Below are 19845 nucleotides of genomic sequence, written 5' to 3' on the forward strand. Positions count from 1 at the left end.
AGACAGAGAGCAGGGTGCTGATCCAGTGCCCTTGGGACCAGCCACAACATCCACCAACTCCACTGCTGGCACCAAAACAGGCACTATTACAAATATGGGAATATTCACCACTGAAGCTGATGAATTTACCAAACCTACTTGGCAGTTCACAGCAACCACAGAAGCAATGAGGTATGGAAGCTAGGGGTGGAATGAAGAAACACTGCAGACTCTCCTTAGAACCTTCTCACCTTAGTGATGGGCTGTTCTCCCCGAGTGAATGGAGATGACAGTGGATACGGAGGACCATCACTTTATATAATAAAATCCTTCTATTTGTTAACAGTATGACTGTACACATTCTGTTTCTCTTAATTCCTGAGTCACAACTCACTTCAGTAAAGTTTGCTACCACTCAAAGGGGTAAAAATTCTCCTTGCTTATGTGGAATAACCTCAAATGACCAACTCAAGAGAAAAAGGAAGAACAGTTTAAAATCTTCACTGGTGATTTGGCAATACATTGCATATTCCCAAATACCACTTTAAAAGCTGAGGTAATATCTCCTCTGTTAAGGCATGATATGACTCACAATTACACGCAGACACACTCATTATACATTTTGATATTTATTAACAGAAATGGTCTAGAAAAGGCCTGGGTCAACATTACAGTGGTAAGTGTTAAAATAAAAGCTGTTCTTAGTCGTACTGTTTCTAGGGGACTGTAACCAGTCCAGAAAGCTGTTTTATCTCCTAAAACGGGACTTAAATCACACCATTCAAGCGTTAGATTTCAAAAGAAATTCTTCCTCTTCTCTTTTGTCACAGCAAAATATACGAGGTCTTTGTTTTTACCTGCAAGGTGGTCTTCCGTGAAGCGCGTGAACGTGTGGATGGATGAAAGGGGGTCGGGAGGAGGGAGAAGGCAGACAAAAAAGAAAAAGATAAAATCGTAAAGTAGGAAATAAAAACTAGTGAGGAAGACAGGCTACCAACTGCCCAAGAATCGTTCACTGAAGCAACTCCTCCAGTCCCTCCAGATCCATTTCCAGAGAGGAGTTGAGCGAGGCCAGAGCAGATGACGCATCCTTGCTTCTCTGGACACTCAGTTTGGATTGGGGCGTTTCTGGTTGGACAGATTCCTTCTTGAAGTCTTTACCTCCACTGAGGATCCGCTGGCTCTCAAAAAAGAACTGGTTTGGATGACTCAAAGAAAAGCCACAATCATCTACCTGTACAGGCAAGCAAATGTGTATAACATTAATACGTAACAAAAGTACAAATAAAGGGACGTCAAGAACCGCCCAGACCTCATTCAAAACCTACTCAATACACGAAACACAGATTCTCGTTCAAAACACTCAAACCACTGTTTACATGATTTCACTCACAGGGAGTTTCAGCCACCGCCTGACAGTTACGAATCTTGCGCTCTACGTCCAGCCCAGACCCCTTGCACTTGGCTCTGCTTCCCCACCCAACTCCTACCTGCCACCTCAGACGGCTCAAAGGCACATCCAAGCAATGCCTTGCATCTTGTTGGCCAATAAATATTTGTTTAAAAAAAAAGAAAAACACGAAAAAAGGAGGGAGGATCTTTCCAGATGAGTTGGGTTTGGAAAGATGAGAGAGTGAAAAGCTGGGATAATGAGGTCCAGGGTGAATTAAGCAGCAGGATCCCAGGGGCAGGGTGAAGAGGAATGTCTAGGGAAGCAGGTAGTGCAGGTGGGCTGCTGTGAAAGGCACAGAAAGAGGGTAACAGGAAATAAGGCTGGAAAGACAGGCTGGGGCCAGACCACGGAGAGCCTTGACAACCAGGGTAAGTAGCCTAGACCTAATTTTGTAGGCATCACAGAGTCACTAAAATTCCTTAAGAAGGGAAGTGATGCGATTAAAGATATGTATAATCTTATGGTAGATTAAAATGGATTAGCAGGGAGTTAAAAGTTACCGTCACAGTTCAGGATGAACCTTCTTAACAGGTAGACCCATAAACAGAAACAAGGTCTTTTCTAAAACTTACTTCAGAACCTCAGGATTCTCTTGATTCTCTTTAGTCACTTGTTGATACATGTTGGACCAATACTTTTTTTCTTTTTGCGGTACGCAGGCCTCTCACTGTTGTGGCCTCTCCCTGTTGTGGCCTCTCCTGTTGCGGAGCACAGGCTCCGGACACGCAGGATCAGTGGCCATGGCTCACGGGCCCAGCCGCTCCGTGGCATGTGGGATCTTCCCGGACCGGGGCATGAACCTGTGTCCCCTGCATCAGCAGGCGGACTCTCAACCACTGCGCCACCAGGGAAGCCCCAGACCAATACTTTTATAATAATTCAGTGTATAGCAGATTGATAGTGTACACACTGATTTAAGAGTTACTACTCAGATCACTAAGAACAATTTTTTACCTGCTACTTTGCTGCTTAATTTCAAAATTTTTCCTGAATGTTTTATCTAGGATTTTTTATTAACAACAGAGTCATTTGTGAACTTCTTCATTATATTGTTTTTCACCCAATTCATTAAAAAACTGGGAGATTCAATATAAAGTTTGCATTTTACAAAGTGTTCCATGAAAAGTAAGTTTATTGCCTAGCACGTTTCAATCAGAAGACTTTATGGTTTTTATAAATAGAGAATATTAGAGATTGGAAAGATGTAGGGAATACTTTAAACTGGATCTTCTCCATGTACAGACTAGGAAACTGAGACCCAAAGAGATTTTTTACATGGTTTAGGCAAAGTCATAGAGCACTAGAAACTGGATCTGTCTGAATTAGAATTCAGGCCTTTAGCTCACTTAGTTCCTCTGAAATCTGTTTTAAGAGGTTTTATGGAAAGTCAAACAAACTTACAATCATATCATTATAAATATTATTTCTAGAGATAAACTTGTCTATAAAGATTATAAAAAACACAGTGGTGTCATTTCATGCAAAAAGAAGCTAGCACCTTTTGTGATACTTAATTACATATCGGGTATTTTCTACACCTTGCTTCAAGTTGTTAAAAGTGTCAATATATCTATCACAGAAGATGACTCTGTGGATTAAAGTGAATGATTAGATTTCAGTGTGGACAAAATGAAATATGGTAATCTTTATACTAAGCCTCAGTTTCCTCCCCCATGAAATGGAGGTAATAATAGCAGCTATGTCATAGGGTTGCTATGAGGAAAACCAAAGAAATAGGAGTGTAAAAAGAAAGAGTTGTTGGTTCTATGAAATCTAAATTAAATGCTTGGAAAGACTCAGGAAAGGCAAGTTACTTAAAACAAAAGAAAACAAAACCGAACTTCCCGAAAGATAGGGAGAAAGATCAGATTGCTTTGTATTATAATTAAGTTCCTTTTCCACTTTAAAGAAACCAAAACTGGAAATTGGTGATGGTGTAGTATGCATATGGTTTTTGAAAAAAAATAAAATCAAATTCCAATCCCAAACCTACATTCAAACAAAAGACCCTGCCCTTAATATCAAAAGATTAGTAAACAAATGGCATTCAAATGTTTTACCTTTAAAATGTAATGTTTAAAAAATACATTTTTTTATGACTGCCCATTTTAATTAATACTTTTATTAACCAACTAAAACAATGCCAGGGGTCTTGAAATGAGGGCCTATAACCATGGTTCTGTATGATGTCATGTTTTTCAATTTCTCTCTTAGGTCTGCAATCACCATTTCTTAACTCATTTTGTTAAGTAAGCTCATTTTACCAAACATCTATTAAGATGTCTGGTAGCATGATGAACTTATGAAGAGTTTCCTTCTGTTTACTGGATTGTTTCTTCTAGGATGGGTTCTTTCTTTTGAGTGTTTTCCTTCTTTCACTTTTATTTTTGCCTGAAGGAAGGTATCTTTCATTTTGCTCACGAAAATAAAATTAGGGATTTTTAGGGAGGAAGGGGAGAAGCATAAACCAAATAGAATGAAAATAGATTTTACTTTAAAATTATTTAGTAAAAAGAATAGAGAAAGAGATTTACCCACATCTAAATGCCACATTTATTATTGCTTCAAAGTCAGCAGCTCTTTCCTTTACTCCTCATTAAAAAAAAAAAAAAAGGAATATTCAGTTTGCTTCATTCTAGATATGGAAATACTAAGTGAGAATTTTCACAATTTTCTCTGATATGAATCTTGTTTCTTTCCTTGCCTTTTTTCTTGTTTGGTTGCTATGGTGATGTTTTTTCTTTGTGGTTGATGATTTTTTTATTATGTTTTGTACATTTTGTTAAATAATGGGAGAGGGAAATTCTGTGATGCATCTTCATTCTGTCCTGTTATCTTGGAAGACCCACAGTACCATAAAGAGCTAAAACAAGACTGGTAGAAGAAAGAAGTAGGATGGAGCCCTTTATAGGCTACATTATAAATTTTGGATTTCACCTGAAGAGCAATGGGGAAGGCTTTTAAAGTTTTTTTTAAAAGCAGGTTACTGAAATGATCAGGTTTTTCTGTTTTAAAGATCACCCTAGCAGCTGTGTGGAGGGGAAAGAACTGGGCCGGTGCATGTGTGCAGCTGCTGGGAAAGGAGTCAGGAAGGCACTGCAGTGAGTGACCCGCATGAGAGATGGTGGGGCTCCCGGCTCAGGGTTTTAACTGATCTCCACAATGATCCTCAGTGATGATTACAAAGCTTAAATGTACTTGGTATATACCGTTTAAGATTGCAGGAAAATGTGATAGATTTTAACAAGATTTTTGTAGAGATTTCTATGGTGAAAAGAGAATTATGCTCAGCTATTTGCAAAATAAGTATTCAGAATGACTCAGCGCTTAAAGAGATCTATTTCTAAAGAAACTATTTTCAATTAAAATCCAGAGTTTAATCTACACAAGGCCTAGTGTTTTCATTTACAAATGGAGTATGCCAAAAGAAAAAAAAATTCACTTCAATATAAAACATTGTTCCCTAAAAATACTGAGGAAAACAGATTTCAAGCAGGCCAACTTTTGATATCTACCAAGTGAATCCCTCTCAAACATGAGCTTGGAATGAGCATGTTCTGCACACAATGACCTTCACACAAACATAGGTCTCATATTTCTGCCACAGAAAATGTGGATTTTGAAGGACTGGAAGCAATACTGTTTTACCTATGGGATGTTTGGGTTTTAATCAAGAGGTTTTGCAATGACACCTTATAATGAGGCAGCTGGTCTTACCAAAAAAGCCATATGGAACCACTGCAGCACTGCTGTAAATGTTATCAGTTAACTGGTTCATTTTCAAAACTTTCATTAAAGTGAGTTTAATCACAGAGGCCTCAAGAAAATAAACATAGGAGGTTTTTTTTTGGGGGGGGGACGAGAATGGCAGCAACATGAAATAAAAATAGATTCTATTTTTAAATTAAATTAGAAAAAATAATAAGCAAAGAGACATATTCACAACAAAAAATCTATAGTGAGACATCTAGTGGATGCAAACAGCCTTTTTATTCCCTTGATTTATATGTGGCTTAAAGTAGACTACTTCTATATGTGGGAGGGTTTAGACATATGTCTTTTTAATATCTTCATTAATCTAAGGCAAGTTTTAAAAATTGGCTATAGTAGTAATACTCTTGCAGGAATAATCAATAGGAGAGATGCTACAAAAGCAGATTTGAGAAATAAAAAAGCACTTCTTACTTTTTAGTGATGTCACAAACTCAGTGTTTAAATCTAATTTTCATATCTAAAAAAAAGGTAAGAGGTTGAATAAGAGACCTCAAGTTCTGTTAAAGTTCTGAGGCTTCTTAATTAAAAGGGTCCACAAATAATTAAGAACACATATTAAATTAAAACTCTCAAGCTGAGCAAGCAAATTAAAGAATACAGTCTACAAGGGAAAGAGTTTGCAAAGATGATGCTGAAAATACCAAAGAGATGTGGCTTATCTGTTGAGATTCCTATTCTGACAAAACTGATGAGAATTTGTTGTTTACTACTATATTGATGTTTTGTCCTTTCAACTGTGTGAAAATAAAATTTTTATGTTTTTAAATAAAAACACTATTTTCAACAGTTAGGTGTAATAGTAAGAGGACTGGACCCAGGGGCCAGACCAGACCAGGGTTCTGGCTCCAGACCTCCCACTAACTAGCTGTGGTCCCTAGGGCATCATGCAGAGTCACTAGGCCTGTTTGTTTTTCACCATAAACTATGAAGGCTGCATCATGAATCTAGACAGGAAAATACTAATGGCCTCCACAGCTGTTATTACAAATACAGTCCCAGGTTTTACAGAACAGCAGTCAGGGTTAGATCATGAGCTCTAGATGAGGTCCTCGACAGCCTGGTTCAAATTTAAGCTCCACTCCTTAGGACCTTAGGCTCTCAGCATCTCTAAGCTTTGTCATGATGGGGATGCAAATCGTGCCCAGCTGTGGTCTGCAGTGTGGACCAAAGGAGCCAGTGTGTCCAGAGCACTAACTGCTAGGCCTGGCACATGTGAAGGGTTCTGTAGGTGTTGGCTGATATTACCATTATTATTTTCATTATTATCAGTGATGTTATATTTTTGCTATGAAATATGTAATGAATTCTGCAATTACATAACCACGAAAGAAAAGTTATTTCATGAAAACTAGAAAATGTAAAAGTGATTATAAAACTTAGCATATTGTGGGGACTTCCCTGGCAGTCCAGTGGTTAAGACTCCGTGCTTCCAATGTAGAGGGCACGGCTTCAATCCCTGGTCAGGGAACTAAGACCCCACGTGCTGTGCGGCGAGGCCAAAAAAAAAAAAAAAAACTCAGCACGTCGTGGTAGCTGATGATGAATTCAATACATGCAGCATCTTTTTTGGGAAGGTCACGAATCCCTTTGAAACCTGATAAATGCTCGACTCCAAAAACGCACATATGTACTTAGAGAAAAAAATGTTTCAAGAGGTGCATGGACCTCTGGTGCATTCTTGGCTGTCTTTCCTGGGTTAGGAAGCCATGAACAGGACCAGTACTTGCAAACTGGGGGTCTGTGAGCTAAGTCGACCTGCAGATGTGCTGTTGGCCTGCACACGGCCTTAAAACTTGTCAATGTGAACATCTCTAACAGCATGACTTCTTCAGTGGTGTTCATCTCAGGTAGTTTCACTTTTTTGGGTTATCTTCCTGACCCCTGCAGGCCTCTGAGTTTGTGACCTATGCTTTACACCTCTCAGGACCTACTAGCAGGCCTTTTGTATAGGAGGCTGGCAAGAAAACAACCAAACACATTTCCCTGACTCTCTTGCAGCTAGGGGTCCACTGTATAACCTAGGTCGCCATGCAGATAAACACAAGACTTGAGAACTAGATTAGGGTAACGTGAGTTGGCAACCACAAGTAAAAGCATCCAGTTTTCTACAAGAAAGATGGCAAAAGCCTTTGGTTCTTCTGGACAGCTGAAGCCAGTGTTCCAGACCTACTCTGAGAAGTGGTTACCTAAGGCCTATGGGTCCAGTCTGGCCCAGAATTTGCTCTTGTAAATAAAGTTCTACTGGGACAGAAGCATGCCTGCACCTTCACACACCGTCTAGGCTGCTTTTGCACGAGAGCAGCAGATGGAAGCAGCTGTGACAGGGAACACGTGGACCACAAAGCTTCAAACTTTCACGACCTGGCCCTTCACAGAAAGTTTGCCAACCCTTGGTCTTATCCCTAGCAGTGGAGTGGTGGGTGGCAGCGATAGTAAGATTTTCTCAGGATGTAGCTTCTCTTAGTTACAATATTCCTGGTTCTGTAGCATCCAAGCTTAATTCCCTGGCCCTTCTATAAGCAACCTCATACTGTGTAATAATTCCCTTTCCACTGAAAACAGCTAGAGTGGTTTCTACTGCTACAGCAAAAAATCCTAAATGAAACACAGAGTAACAAAAGACAAAGGATCAGGTTATAAAGTTTAAAAATTTACTTACATTATGTGTCATCTCAAAGAACTTCTGACAGGCTAGATGGTAATGTGTCCCTTTTACTAAATCCAAAATCTAAAATGAAGGGAAAAAAGTGAAAGAAAAATTAGAAATTAAATTTCTAAACCACTGTAGCTCCTGGTTGCCAGCCTTTTCATAATCTTCATTCCAGATAGGAAATGCATTAAATCATGTAGCATGCTGTACCCCTGCAGCCTGGACACCGTGATAATGTTGACATCATACAGTAGCTGTTTAGGTTGGCATTAAACCACTGATGACAAGAGATAGTAAGTGATCTTGCTGACCTACCAAATGTGAATTTCAGTAACTTTACCTTGACAACAAGATGAAAACAGATCCTAGTATTATGACTTCGACAGTTATTGTCAGAATATCATATTGCAACATCTCTTCCAAACCTGTAGATATAAATCTAGTAATCTAAATGGTTGCTGCATGAAGCAATAAGTATACTATTTAGATTTTTACTTTCCACATTACCAGTTTATACAGATACAGCATAAAATACAGCTGTGTGTCCATCAGAAAAATTTAATGTAAACCCGTTGGATGAGTATCTGTGGAGAGGGAATGCTTTTGCCTTCAATCAGATTTGCCTTTTTCTGAAATGAAGTTATTTCTAGTAAAGCTCAGCAGAATGTGAGAGTAAATAGTCTATTCTGACCACCTATTAGGAACATCACCCTATCTTTTGTAAATACAATTTGCTTTCCAATTCTACTTCATATAATCTCTTCAGAACAGCACAAACTCCCATCCTTCTCAGTAGACTGCAATAACAGTTGAAATTCGTAAAGTTTTATAACCTTTATCACCTCCCCTGACAAATAAATAGAATATATATTTGGCCTGTTCATAAAACACAGTAAAATGCTGAAATTAACAGACAGCCTCAAATGAAGGAAAAAATAATTCTGGAGAAATGTTAATTTCTATCCCTTTTCAAAAGGCTGACCTTCCTATGACAAAAAGAAATGTACATGAAGTCTCAAATTCTTGCTATCCTCATTATTGAATATAGCTTACATCTTTTAACAGATACACACAAAAAATTACAGTGCAGAATGGGCATCACATTATACTGACAAGAGTATGCTTAAAAGAACTGTTTTTCTCTGACTGTCTTATAGATTACATTTCTAAATTTCAGGTCACATTTTATTAAATCCTACGTGAAAGACCTGTGTAAATGCCAACCAATCACAGCACCCAGGATTCTGCCTGTCTGCCTATTTGAACTGTCTACTTTTCTTGAATTATTACAGCAAAAGTGAAAAATAAATCAGTTTTAAATGAATGACTATAAACTTTTAAAATGAAGAAAGTCACAAAGTTTTTAAAGTAATTCTAACATTCTGAGCTCATATTCGCCTATGTTTTTAAACATAGATAATTCAAACTGTGCTGAGATAAACTTGCAGTTGAGTACTGGCAAACATCAGTGATACCAAGGTATGAATATCTATGAATTACAATTTTGGAGAAGCAAGGTCTTCAAACATAAACTTAAGTTTAAATGATGCCATAAATTACCTGAAGAGAAAATGAATTCACAGAAATAGACAAAAATCCCAACTGTATGGTATGTAATAAACTCCCTTTATTTAAAAACAAAACAATGAATCTAACATCTTATTCTGTGTATATACATTTCTTGTTTATATATATACACACATATGGTATATTTAGATATCTTCCTTGCAAAATAAATATGTAACATTATATATAATAATCTAATATATATGTTTGGGAAACATGCTATAAAGAAATACTTATAAGAACCATACTAATAAAAATACCTAGTTGGGTGACATACACATATACAAAAGTTATTATGGGAAATTGACAGAGAAGCCACAGAATGTGAGAAAAGCTGATGTACCTTGAAATTTTAGGTTCCATCAAAAATTTAAATTTAGATTAATCACACAACAATCCCCTCTCCACCCCATCCCCTACTCCACTCCAGAGACTAGGCTCTTCCTTAAGGAAAATCATTCACTTTTCCTCTGACATTTTTCTTCATCTTTCTAGGAAGAGTTTTTATTTGAAGTTGTCTTGCAAATTCATAAATAAATCATTTGCCTATCTATCCTTAAATAACTTCACCTATCATGTTGCAGCACATTTGAGTGGATGAAAGTTTCTGCACAGATGTAGAGGTGTAATGGGGAAAAGAGGCAACAGGGTGTTTTTCACTGGCTAGGAAAGCTGTTCAGAGGAAGATAAATTGAGTCCCAAGGAGAAGAGAGAGGGAAGAAGAAAGATAGCAACTAACAGGTCAGGGAGACAGTAAGTGAGCCAATAGGAGAAACATGAGAGAAAGACTGCTCTGAGGTGACTGGGTATTACTAGTAGGGACTGTCTTCATTTCTCAGATGAAAAAATATACCCTCTTAAAATAGGGGAGTGTGTCTGTCTAGTGTGGGCCATTTAACTGCAGAAAGAATTAAAAAATTGAAAAATCATATGCAACTGAATGATCTTGTTTTCCTTAAGAGAGTTTTTCCTTAAAAAACTTACATGTTTTAAATTAAGATAGAACTTCCCTGGTGGCGCAGTGGTTAAGAATCTACCTGCCAATGCAGGGGACATGGGTTTGAGCCCTGTTCCGGGAAGATCCCACATGCTGCGGAGCAACTAAGCCTGTGTGCCACAAATACTGAGCCTGCACTCTAGAGGCCGCGAGCCACAACTACTGAGCCCATGTGCCACAACTACTGAAGCCCACGCGCCTATAGCCCGTGCTCTGCAACAAGAGAAGCCACCGCAATGAGAAGCCCACGCACTACAACGAAGAGTAGCTCCCGCTCACCGCAACTAGAGAAAGCCGGCATGCAGCAATGAAGACCCAATGCAGCCAAAAATAAATAAAATAAATAAAATTTTAAAAATAAATAAATAAAACACAGATAGAAAATGAGAAATATTACTAAAAAGAAATCCAACAAATAAAAATACATACTTTAGTTTCCCATTATGATCTACATTAAAGAGATACAGGAAAAGACAAGGAAGGGTCTTGGACACTGAATGAGGTTTGGTTTTCCTGAGTGGAACAGGGAGCTGCTGCAGTGCTCTAAGCACTGGAGTGAAGCAGACGACTCACATTTTCACAGGATGTTCTGCTTGCTGTGCTGGGGGCGGGGTGGAGAGTGAGCTCATTGCAAGAGTCTAGGGGACAGACAAGGGGGGCCTGGACCAGGTGCTGACAGTCGTTGTGGGGAGAAGGGGTGCAATTAGAGATAGAAGCATTTCCCACTTTGTGGCCATGGGCTGTTTTTGAAAAACAGCTGTTCTATGTGATAACACTCCACAAGGGCCTGTCCCCCCATGTTCTGGAGTAAAGAACCCTCTCCCTACCCCAACTGACTTCCTAAATAAAATGCAGTAAGATGCCCACATATCAGTAGGAACTAACATGTAAAATAAATGTAAAACACCACAAATACCGCTTACTAGTCGCTAGGCAACGTGATGAGTAAGAGTGTGAGGCCTCAAGCCCCCTGGAGTCAGCACCCACCCCCTGCTGACTTCAGCCTTTGCACTGGTGTGTCTGCTGTCTGCACACAGCACAACTGCAGACCACCCCTGCACCTTCTCTTCTTAAATTTTCTGATACAAACACCCCTGGCAAACACTGTATTAAGATATCCCACAGGTACGTCCATTTTGAGGATGGTGCTGGTGCCATGTGCTGATGGTTGGGTGACTCCAGGGCAGGAAAGACAAAGCTAACAATTGACAGGAAGGGAAAGGAGAAGTGGGGTGTGAGCAAGACACTAAAATGTAGTTCATCAAACAGGAGCAAAAACCGAAATGTGGCAATGAAACACCAAAAGCCAAGAAGGACAGATGTCCAGAGGGCTGTGTAACGGAACTTGGAGTCAAAGCTTCAATTCTCTGCGATATGTCTAAACAGCCCTGGAAGAACTCAGAGACACTGAGAAGGCTGACTGCCAACTTGGCCGGGCTGACCAGGGAGGGGTCTACAGTAACGTCTGAAACACATGACAGCTGTGATCACTAAGCCATCCTTCCTTCCTGAAATTCAGGGTCTTAGGAAGAGTTGGTCTCATTCAGAATTTAAATTTTTTGTGTAGTCGTAATTCAAGTGACCTTTTTTTAAAGTGCTAAGTTTTAACAGAAGAGTCCGTGTCCCTGGGCTGTGGACAGATATGCCTGACTCATAGCCAGATGACTGTGAACTTGAAGAGATGTTAGGTTCAACCAGAAGTGGTATGCTTTTCTTTGAAGCTGTAATTTTTCTTTTATGTTTTCTCAAGAATGAAGAAATACTGGATGTGGTAATATTTTACGATGTATCAATGTTGAACTTACCTACCTAACCATGTTTTTTAAAATATGCTTTGCTTGGGGGGCAGGGGTGCATAGCTAGTTAGTTCATAATGTGCGTGTTTACATATATTTTTTGTGTTAGTCATATATTGAATATGACATTAAAATTTTTTTAAGAAAAAACACTTTGTAGAAAACCCAGAATGAGGAAATAGGCAGTAGTGCTTTTGGACAGTGTTTGTCTTGCCAGCAGAGGTCCTGAAGGGCCAGCTCCCCAAGGCTGGGGGCTCAGAGGCAAGACTGGCCAAAGGGAGGGTTCGAAAGAGAACCGGAGAGACAAACACATATACACAGAGTGGAAAACTCTACAAGAAGAAGGAATATACGGAGATAAGAGAAGATAAATAGGATGGTGAAAGAAGCAGGTGGGAGGAAAGTGTAGAAAGCCCAAGAAATGTGGTCAGTGAGACAGAGCCACTCTGCATGGCCCGTAGATGTCACCACGCAGCCCGCAGCCTGCAGCTGTGCTCACCCAGCAAGGACACAAACCCCCTCCAGCCCCCACGGTCCTTCTGGAAGAGCCACAGCACACCACAGTTTCCTCGTGAACCAGCATTAATACCAAACTAACAGTTCTTTAAGGAGGAAAGCAAATCAAGTGCCAATTCCGATTCCTAAGCTAGAAGTTTCCTAATTAGGCTTTAGAAAAATATAATTAGACAATCTGAAGAATCTTATCAAATAAAGGCTTATTTGATGAAAACAAAAGATTATTATTTAAAGGAAAATTCCAGTGAAGGTCTAAGAATATTGCTCAAATGGCAATTCGAGTTTGGTTTTTAATGCCAATATTTCCAGGCTAAAGTACAAAATGTGAAGCTTAACAACTGTTCTAATACATCAGTAGTCAAAAGGCTAAGAAAAATTAAGAGGAATAGTGGTATTAAACTACTATATTTTGGTAACTCATATTCTTTAACTTTTTTCTCTCTATATCTTAAACTACTTATCAGCTGACTAAAGTCCATCAAGAAGAATATTAGTTTTTCTTTTGTTTTTTTTTAACAATGCAGTTTGTCATCTTTACAAGAAAATGTTCATCATATTTGTATTTCCTAAGTTTGGTAAAATCATTAATTACACTTCATCAACTATTTCATCCTCAAGGCAAATTACTCTTTGGTTTTGAATCCCAATTAAGTGGCTAATAACCAAGATATCCTTGCAGGGGAGGGGCAAAGAGCAAATAAGGCGACAGTTTTCTCATTTGATTGGTGACAGATCACAGCCGTTGACAAACATATGCGATACAAAGTACTGGTGGGAAATGTTATATTTATACTTACACACACACATATATACGTATATGAAAATAGAAATATAGATAACATTTTATAACTTAGAGCCACCCTTCCTTCTCCCTTCTGATGCTCATACTCTCAGCCACCGAGACGTCCTCTTCGCCTTTGCTTCAGCACCTGCCATGAGGTCCAGATGGTTCTCTGGCGGCAGAATGCAGCCACCTGCCCATCCTGGGCTGCAGGGAGGAGACGCTGACCTCACCAACCAGACACGCAGCTCAGCTGTCTCTAACTCAAGGTCATGTTCTGTTTTATTTAAAAGTGATAACAAGCTTGTTTCTTCCTAAAAAATCAACCTTTCAAGAGGAGATATTTGCTGATATTTTCCCGCTCCATTTCTAATTTTCATTTCGAAGGTGAGAGAAAACACAGTTGTGATGTAGAGTCTGGAACACTTTTGATCTTATTACTTGGCCCCTGTCTCTCCCACAAAACTTACAACTCTGTTGTGACCTTCACCTACTGGGGGGTCAGGGGCAAGTTTCCCACTCATGAAGATGTGCTTTCCTTCGTTTAAAACATTATGTGCCAAGAATTTTTCTGAGTCACTCTTCATTGTCTATAAACATAGCTATCCAAATAAATTGATTCTACCTCCAAAGGTCTTTAAAATTAATCTTTTCCTCTCCATTGTTCAGGCCCTGATCAATCCCTTTTTATTGCAAAGCTTCTTGATTTATCCTTTCCTCATTCAAGACAGCTTCTGAACTGCCACCATAGTAACTAACTTTCCTAAAACCCAGACCTAACCCTGGCATTGCTGGCTCCCAGACTCCTCATCGTGGTTCAAAAGGCCACAAACCATCAGGCCACAGTCCTGCCTCCGCTCCCACCCAGGACCCTCCTGCCCACCTGGCCCCTGGGTCCTCACACTCCAGTCCAGCTTCTCCCAGGGTGTATGGTTTGGAATTTTAGTTCACAAAACTCCTGTGATAACGCAGAGGGTTTTCTTGTCTGATGCACTGTTTGATTTGGTTTAGTCCAGAATTGTTTAAGTTTCTTCAGGGCAGGACTTACCAGGGTGGTGTTTCTCAACTAGTCTGTCTCCAGAACCTGTTTTCATAGATCTCACAGGACTAGGGCTCCTCAGAACACACCCTGGCGCCTTATCTGAATGTGCTCACCTCCCCTGAGTCTCACTCTAGTCCTTCTCCTGTCTAGCCTTCTCTCACCACACTGAATTTCTTTACTGTCTGTCTCCTCCACTGGAGTATCACCTCTGAGGAGGAGGGGCCTTGCTATTAGTTCATCACTATATTCCCAGGGTCCTGAATGGTAACTGGAATACAGTCACACCTGATCACATTTGCTGATATTGAATGGATGCTCCCCCTTCCGCCTGATAAGCCTGACTCCCTCCAGTGGGGAACTCCTACCCCACCTTCACACCCAATGCAAACGTCACTCCTACGTGAAGCAATCCCTGATGTCACTCCTCCCTCCTCAGCAGATCTTCCCCCTCTGGCTCTTCAACTAGCATTTAGAATAATTTTTTAAAGCACTTCTCCTACTTCATTATAGTTAATTATGTCTTGTAATGCCACTCAACTAAGAGCTCTAACACAGCTTCTTAAATCTTTTTGTTTCCAGACTTGAACATACGGAAAACTCAGCAACATGGACGGTGCTCGGGAAATGTTTATTGAGCCATAAAATAAATGTTTTTCCTCCCCAAAGAAACTTCATTCTGTTTGAATCCATCTTAGAGCACTTTTACCAGAGCCTTTGCAATTAGACAGTTGATTTCCATTTCTCTTTCTCTCTTTTTTTTATTGGTGTAGCACCACAGGAAAAAAATTACTAACTTAATTTAGTTCTTCCACAGGCTTTAAAAGGGCTTGAGAGGTTTCTCCACTCATATCTGAGGACACTTTGGAGAAGAGAGCGACACCACTCCATCAAATTAACTGGAATCCAAATGTAGAAATCTGCCATCACTGTGTATAGTTTACACAAACAGGAAAACATCCCGGTCTGTGTACACAACAGCCCCTGCCCGCACCTCTCAAATGAGCTTTCAGACTATGACCGAGTCAGTTGGTCACTCTCTCACTCCATCCACGCAGCCCACATTCACTTAGCCCCTTGAAGGGACTCCAGGATTGGGTTTATAGAGATGAAAGATACCATTTATGTCCTCGAGGAGGATAAGGCTACAAAGACAGTCTGGAGGGGAGGACAGACAAGGGAACAAACAGTACCAAACAGGTGTTGACCTGATACAGGAGAACACAGGACGCTACAAGAAGGGGAGGGGAAAGGGCTCAATATGAGTTTCAGGGGAGAACAGAACCAAGTGGTAATAACGAATCACAAAGATGAAGATAAAGGAAGGGTCAGGGCAACCCAGACACGGGACAACATGCAAAGGAGGCACAGAAACTCCAAGCAAGATGCTTGGGGACGGGAAGAATATAAAGTATATTAGAAAGATGACCTGGAATCAGTGTGAAGGACTTTCGGAGGGAAGAGGGACTGTGGACAATGGGAAGAGAGCAGAGCAGAAGGGACAGATTCAAGAGTCCTGGGAGTGGTCGTGGATGTTGTCCTGACTTCCGGCTTCAGCATCATCTGGTGCTGCACTCGCTCTCCCCAGAGGCAGAGTACCACGGACACCGCCCACTCCTCAGGACCAGGGCATACTGTCTCCAGGCTCAGAAAGTGCTGACGACTGAGAGCTGGCAGCAGTCCCGTCGGCTGGGGAAAGCCATCTTCCCCAGAGTGGCCTGACCCAATGACCAGCCGACGATGCAGCACGCTCCTATCAAGGACCAGTCACAGCTCCCTGTGGACCAGCTAGAGACCACGTCCCCTTCTGCTCTGTCCTGCCTGCTCCTTCCCTGACAGGTGCTGACCCTGAGAGCACTCCCCAGCAAACGTCCTGCATGCAAACCCCACCACAGCGAACCAGGCCCCGATAAAGTGCAAGTTGTGTTTTGCTTGTTTGTTTGGTTTTGCAGGGAGAGGGATGGGAATCAGGTGAGGAAGAATAAGGTCTATAACAACATCTTATACACCTGCTCTGTCTGTATCAGATATTGTTCTGGTTATTTTACTTAATTACCAGCTCTCTAAATCTGTTTTTCACATATATATGCAAACACATGCGAAAAAGAATGCTTATAGCAATTTTTTAGGCCTTCGAGATGCCTGGGAAAATCTGATCAAAACTGTGACCCTCCCCAGTTAGAAAAGTGTGCCACACCTCATAAATCCTGAAATGTCCTGCAAGTCAGCTAAATTCTAAATAGAAGAGAGGCTTTCTGAAAGGCATATAACACTCAAGTTTAATAATCATATTACATTACTCCCTTATTTTTATCCACAATATAGATACCCTAATATTGAAAATGTCCCACTGTCTTTTAACTTACTATATTTGAATAAAGGTTTTGAATCATTAAAAATACCTCCAACATTTGGGTTAAAGGATTTAAGCTTTAGGGGAACATAAACAACTAAGTGAACTTGGAATAGGGGAGGGAGAGAAAGAGAATGCTGAGGAGAGGACGGAGGGAGGGAAGGCAAGTGAGAATCCTGTCAAGTCTGCTGGGAGGGGCAGACGAAAGTGCGGCCAGACCACAACCCCACAGTTTACTCACTAATCACAACTGTGCGGCGGGTATCCTATTTTTTTGCCTAATATAAAAGCTTGCCACTTCAGAATCACTATGTCCTATGATCTTTATGGAAATGATGAAAAAGATTTATCCTTGACTTAATAGTTATTTTCAAAGATCTTACCTATAAAAGGAGATGTAGCCTATTTGCTTGAAAACAGAAACTAAACTAGAAGAAAGAAACTAAACTTAACATCTGTCACTCAAATGAGGTTTTTTCAAGGACTGGAAGATTGAGAAAAAAATAACTATACATGTTTACATATAAATATAGGGGTGTGTGTGTGTGTGTGTGTGTGTATATATATATATATATATATATATATTCAGAAACAGAAACTTCGTCTAACAAAAACTACATTGTAAATTGATGGTCAATACTACCAAGAAGTCTGAAATGGCTTTTTTTTTTTTGGCTGCACTGCACGGCATGTGGGATCTTAGTTCCCTGACCAGGGATTGTACCCGCGCCCCGTATTGGAAGCACAGAGTCTTAACCACTGGATCACGAGGAAAGTCCCCTGAAATGGCTTAACGGTAAGCAGACTGAGAATCTGAAACACTTGCTTTATGAAAAAAGATTAATTACTCAACTTTCTGGATACTTTAAGTTTGCTTTTCTAAAAAAAAAAGGTGGGGAGGGTCCTCTGAGAGAATAGTCTTTAAAACTGATCATGAAACAGAACTAAGTTAGGGAGAATAGTTTTTTGTAGGGAGAATAGTTTTTTGTCCATAGATAGGCAGGTAGATTTTATTGTAAGTATTATAAATGACAGTTACCATATGCTACTGAATGAAATTCCTCTACAGATACCAGCAATTTTTTTATGAATGAATAAATAATAAAATAATTATAGAAAGATATATAACTATAAATAGAGTACTGAATTTTCTTTTAATAAAGACTATGTTTTCCATTTTAATGCAATTTTAATGAAAGTAAACTTTCATGGCTTTGGCTAACAAATGGAGTATTATTTGACTTTCAAAGTGATTCTTCTTTGAATCACCTTGACAATATTAAATAATCTTCAAATGACCATTTATCTTCAGCCTAATGAAAAGGAAAGATATACACAGAAATCAAGTTAGATATTCAGGGATTTTTATGATAAAGCCAAAAATGGAACCATATCCTCCTGACACCAATTCTAAAGCTCAACTTCCCATCTTTTCCTTAATGCTGTTCTAAGATTTACCAAGAACAATGTACACATTTTCAACTACATCACCAAGAAAAAGCAAAGCTAAGTGCAGCAATTCTCATAAATGAGAAGAGATGCTCGTGGAGATGAAAGACAGAAAAGCTGCTCTTGAGAGCAGTTGCTGTTCATAAAGTAATGGACAGATGGATACCATCATCTGCTGATAAGTACTCTTCATACCCCTCACCTAAGAAAATCACAGGAGCTTTAGGTAGTTTAGATTTATATGAACACTGAGTAAGGAGTCGTTGAGATTTATCTTTGCCATAAAATTTTCTTGACATAGTGTTACTTTTAAGTCTTTTAAACTGTCCATTTTGAAAGATTTCTTCATTAAAAGTTATTTACCAGTTTTAGATTGAATATGGTCACTAACTTTTTGAGAATGTTTGGACTGTGAAAAAGAGAGGTTAACCAACCTCTCAAAAAGCATAAAGACCATACATTTTTACATATTTCAAGGTTTTAATATCACTATTAATTTTTCGGGAAGCACCAATTAGATTTGCTGTTAAAATAATCATTAGTGGTTATGCTGAGTAAATAACTAAAACACTTTCTCTTCCTCTCTTAAAAAAACCCACTAAAATGAAAAATAAAAAGACAGTTTAAACAATATTCATACAGAAATATACTTGTAAATAATGAATCATTTAATAAAAAACCTGAAAAATGAGTAGCTTTATTTTTACTCATTTATGGGTCAACATGTAAATATTGGCTGTAATAGGTCAAACACAACTGTATGCTAGAAGCAAATATGATATGGAAATAGAACCTAATCACTCTAATACTCAATAGTCTCAACTATTTAGAGCAATACTCTGCAATGGAAATACGAGTAACATCTGTAATTTAAAATTTTCTATAGCTACAATTAAAAAGGTAAAAAGAAACACGAAATTAATTTCAATAATACACCTTGTTTAAATAAATATTGTTGGGCTTCCCTGGTGGCGCAGTGGTTGAGGGTCCGCCTGCCGATGCAGGGGACGCGGGTTCGTGCCCCGGTCCGGGAAGATCCCACATGCCGTGGAGCCTGCGCGTCTGGAGCCTGTGCTCCGCATACGGGAGAGGCCAAAACAGTGAGAGGCCCGCGTACCACAAAATAAATAAATAAATAAATATTGTTTACTGTCATTTCAACATGTAATCAATATAAAAATATCATACTAAGATATTTTACAATGCTTTTTCATGGTAATTCTTTGCAACCTGGCATACATTTTCTACTCACGGCAGGCGGTGTGCTGGAGCTGACCCCACTGGCTTGTGAGAATGGACTGTGCACAACTCTTCCCAAGTTAGGGTTTGTAACATCACTTTGGTAGTTTCACATCAGTCCAGTAGGAGTATTTACACAACAGAAATCAGCAAATGACATAAGTCAAGGCTTCTTTCCCCCAGAGCTGGTTTACCAATACACCACTGCCTTCAGCACATCTCAGTGAGGACCATCCACATTTCAAGTGCTATA

The 19845-nt window shown here is 39.5% G+C and overlaps 1 protein-coding gene across 5 annotated transcripts in view; it reads right to left on the bottom strand.

Moving 5' to 3' along the window:
- Positions 1 to 592: 592 nt before the first annotated feature.
- The window catches only part of PRIM2 (DNA primase subunit 2), a 276052-nt gene continuing 256799 nt past the window's right edge, over positions 593 to 19845 (bottom strand). For 4 of the 5 annotated variants that reach the window (XM_033424338.2, XM_033424340.2, XM_033424339.2 and 1 more), the window contains exons 13-14: positions 7866 to 7934; positions 593 to 1213 (exon numbers count right to left, since the gene is read on the bottom strand). In XM_033424338.2, the coding sequence (XP_033280229.1) occupies positions 992 to 1213; positions 7866 to 7934 (291 nt within the window). In that variant the 3' untranslated portion in view covers positions 593 to 991. The remainder of the gene's footprint in view (positions 1214 to 7865; positions 7935 to 19845) is intronic. The other variant, XM_033424342.2, reaches the window with a different exon arrangement.

Source organism: Orcinus orca, chromosome 10, assembly GCF_937001465.1.
Source record: "Orcinus orca chromosome 10, mOrcOrc1.1, whole genome shotgun sequence".
NCBI classification, from domain to species: Eukaryota; Metazoa; Chordata; class Mammalia; order Artiodactyla; family Delphinidae; genus Orcinus; species Orcinus orca.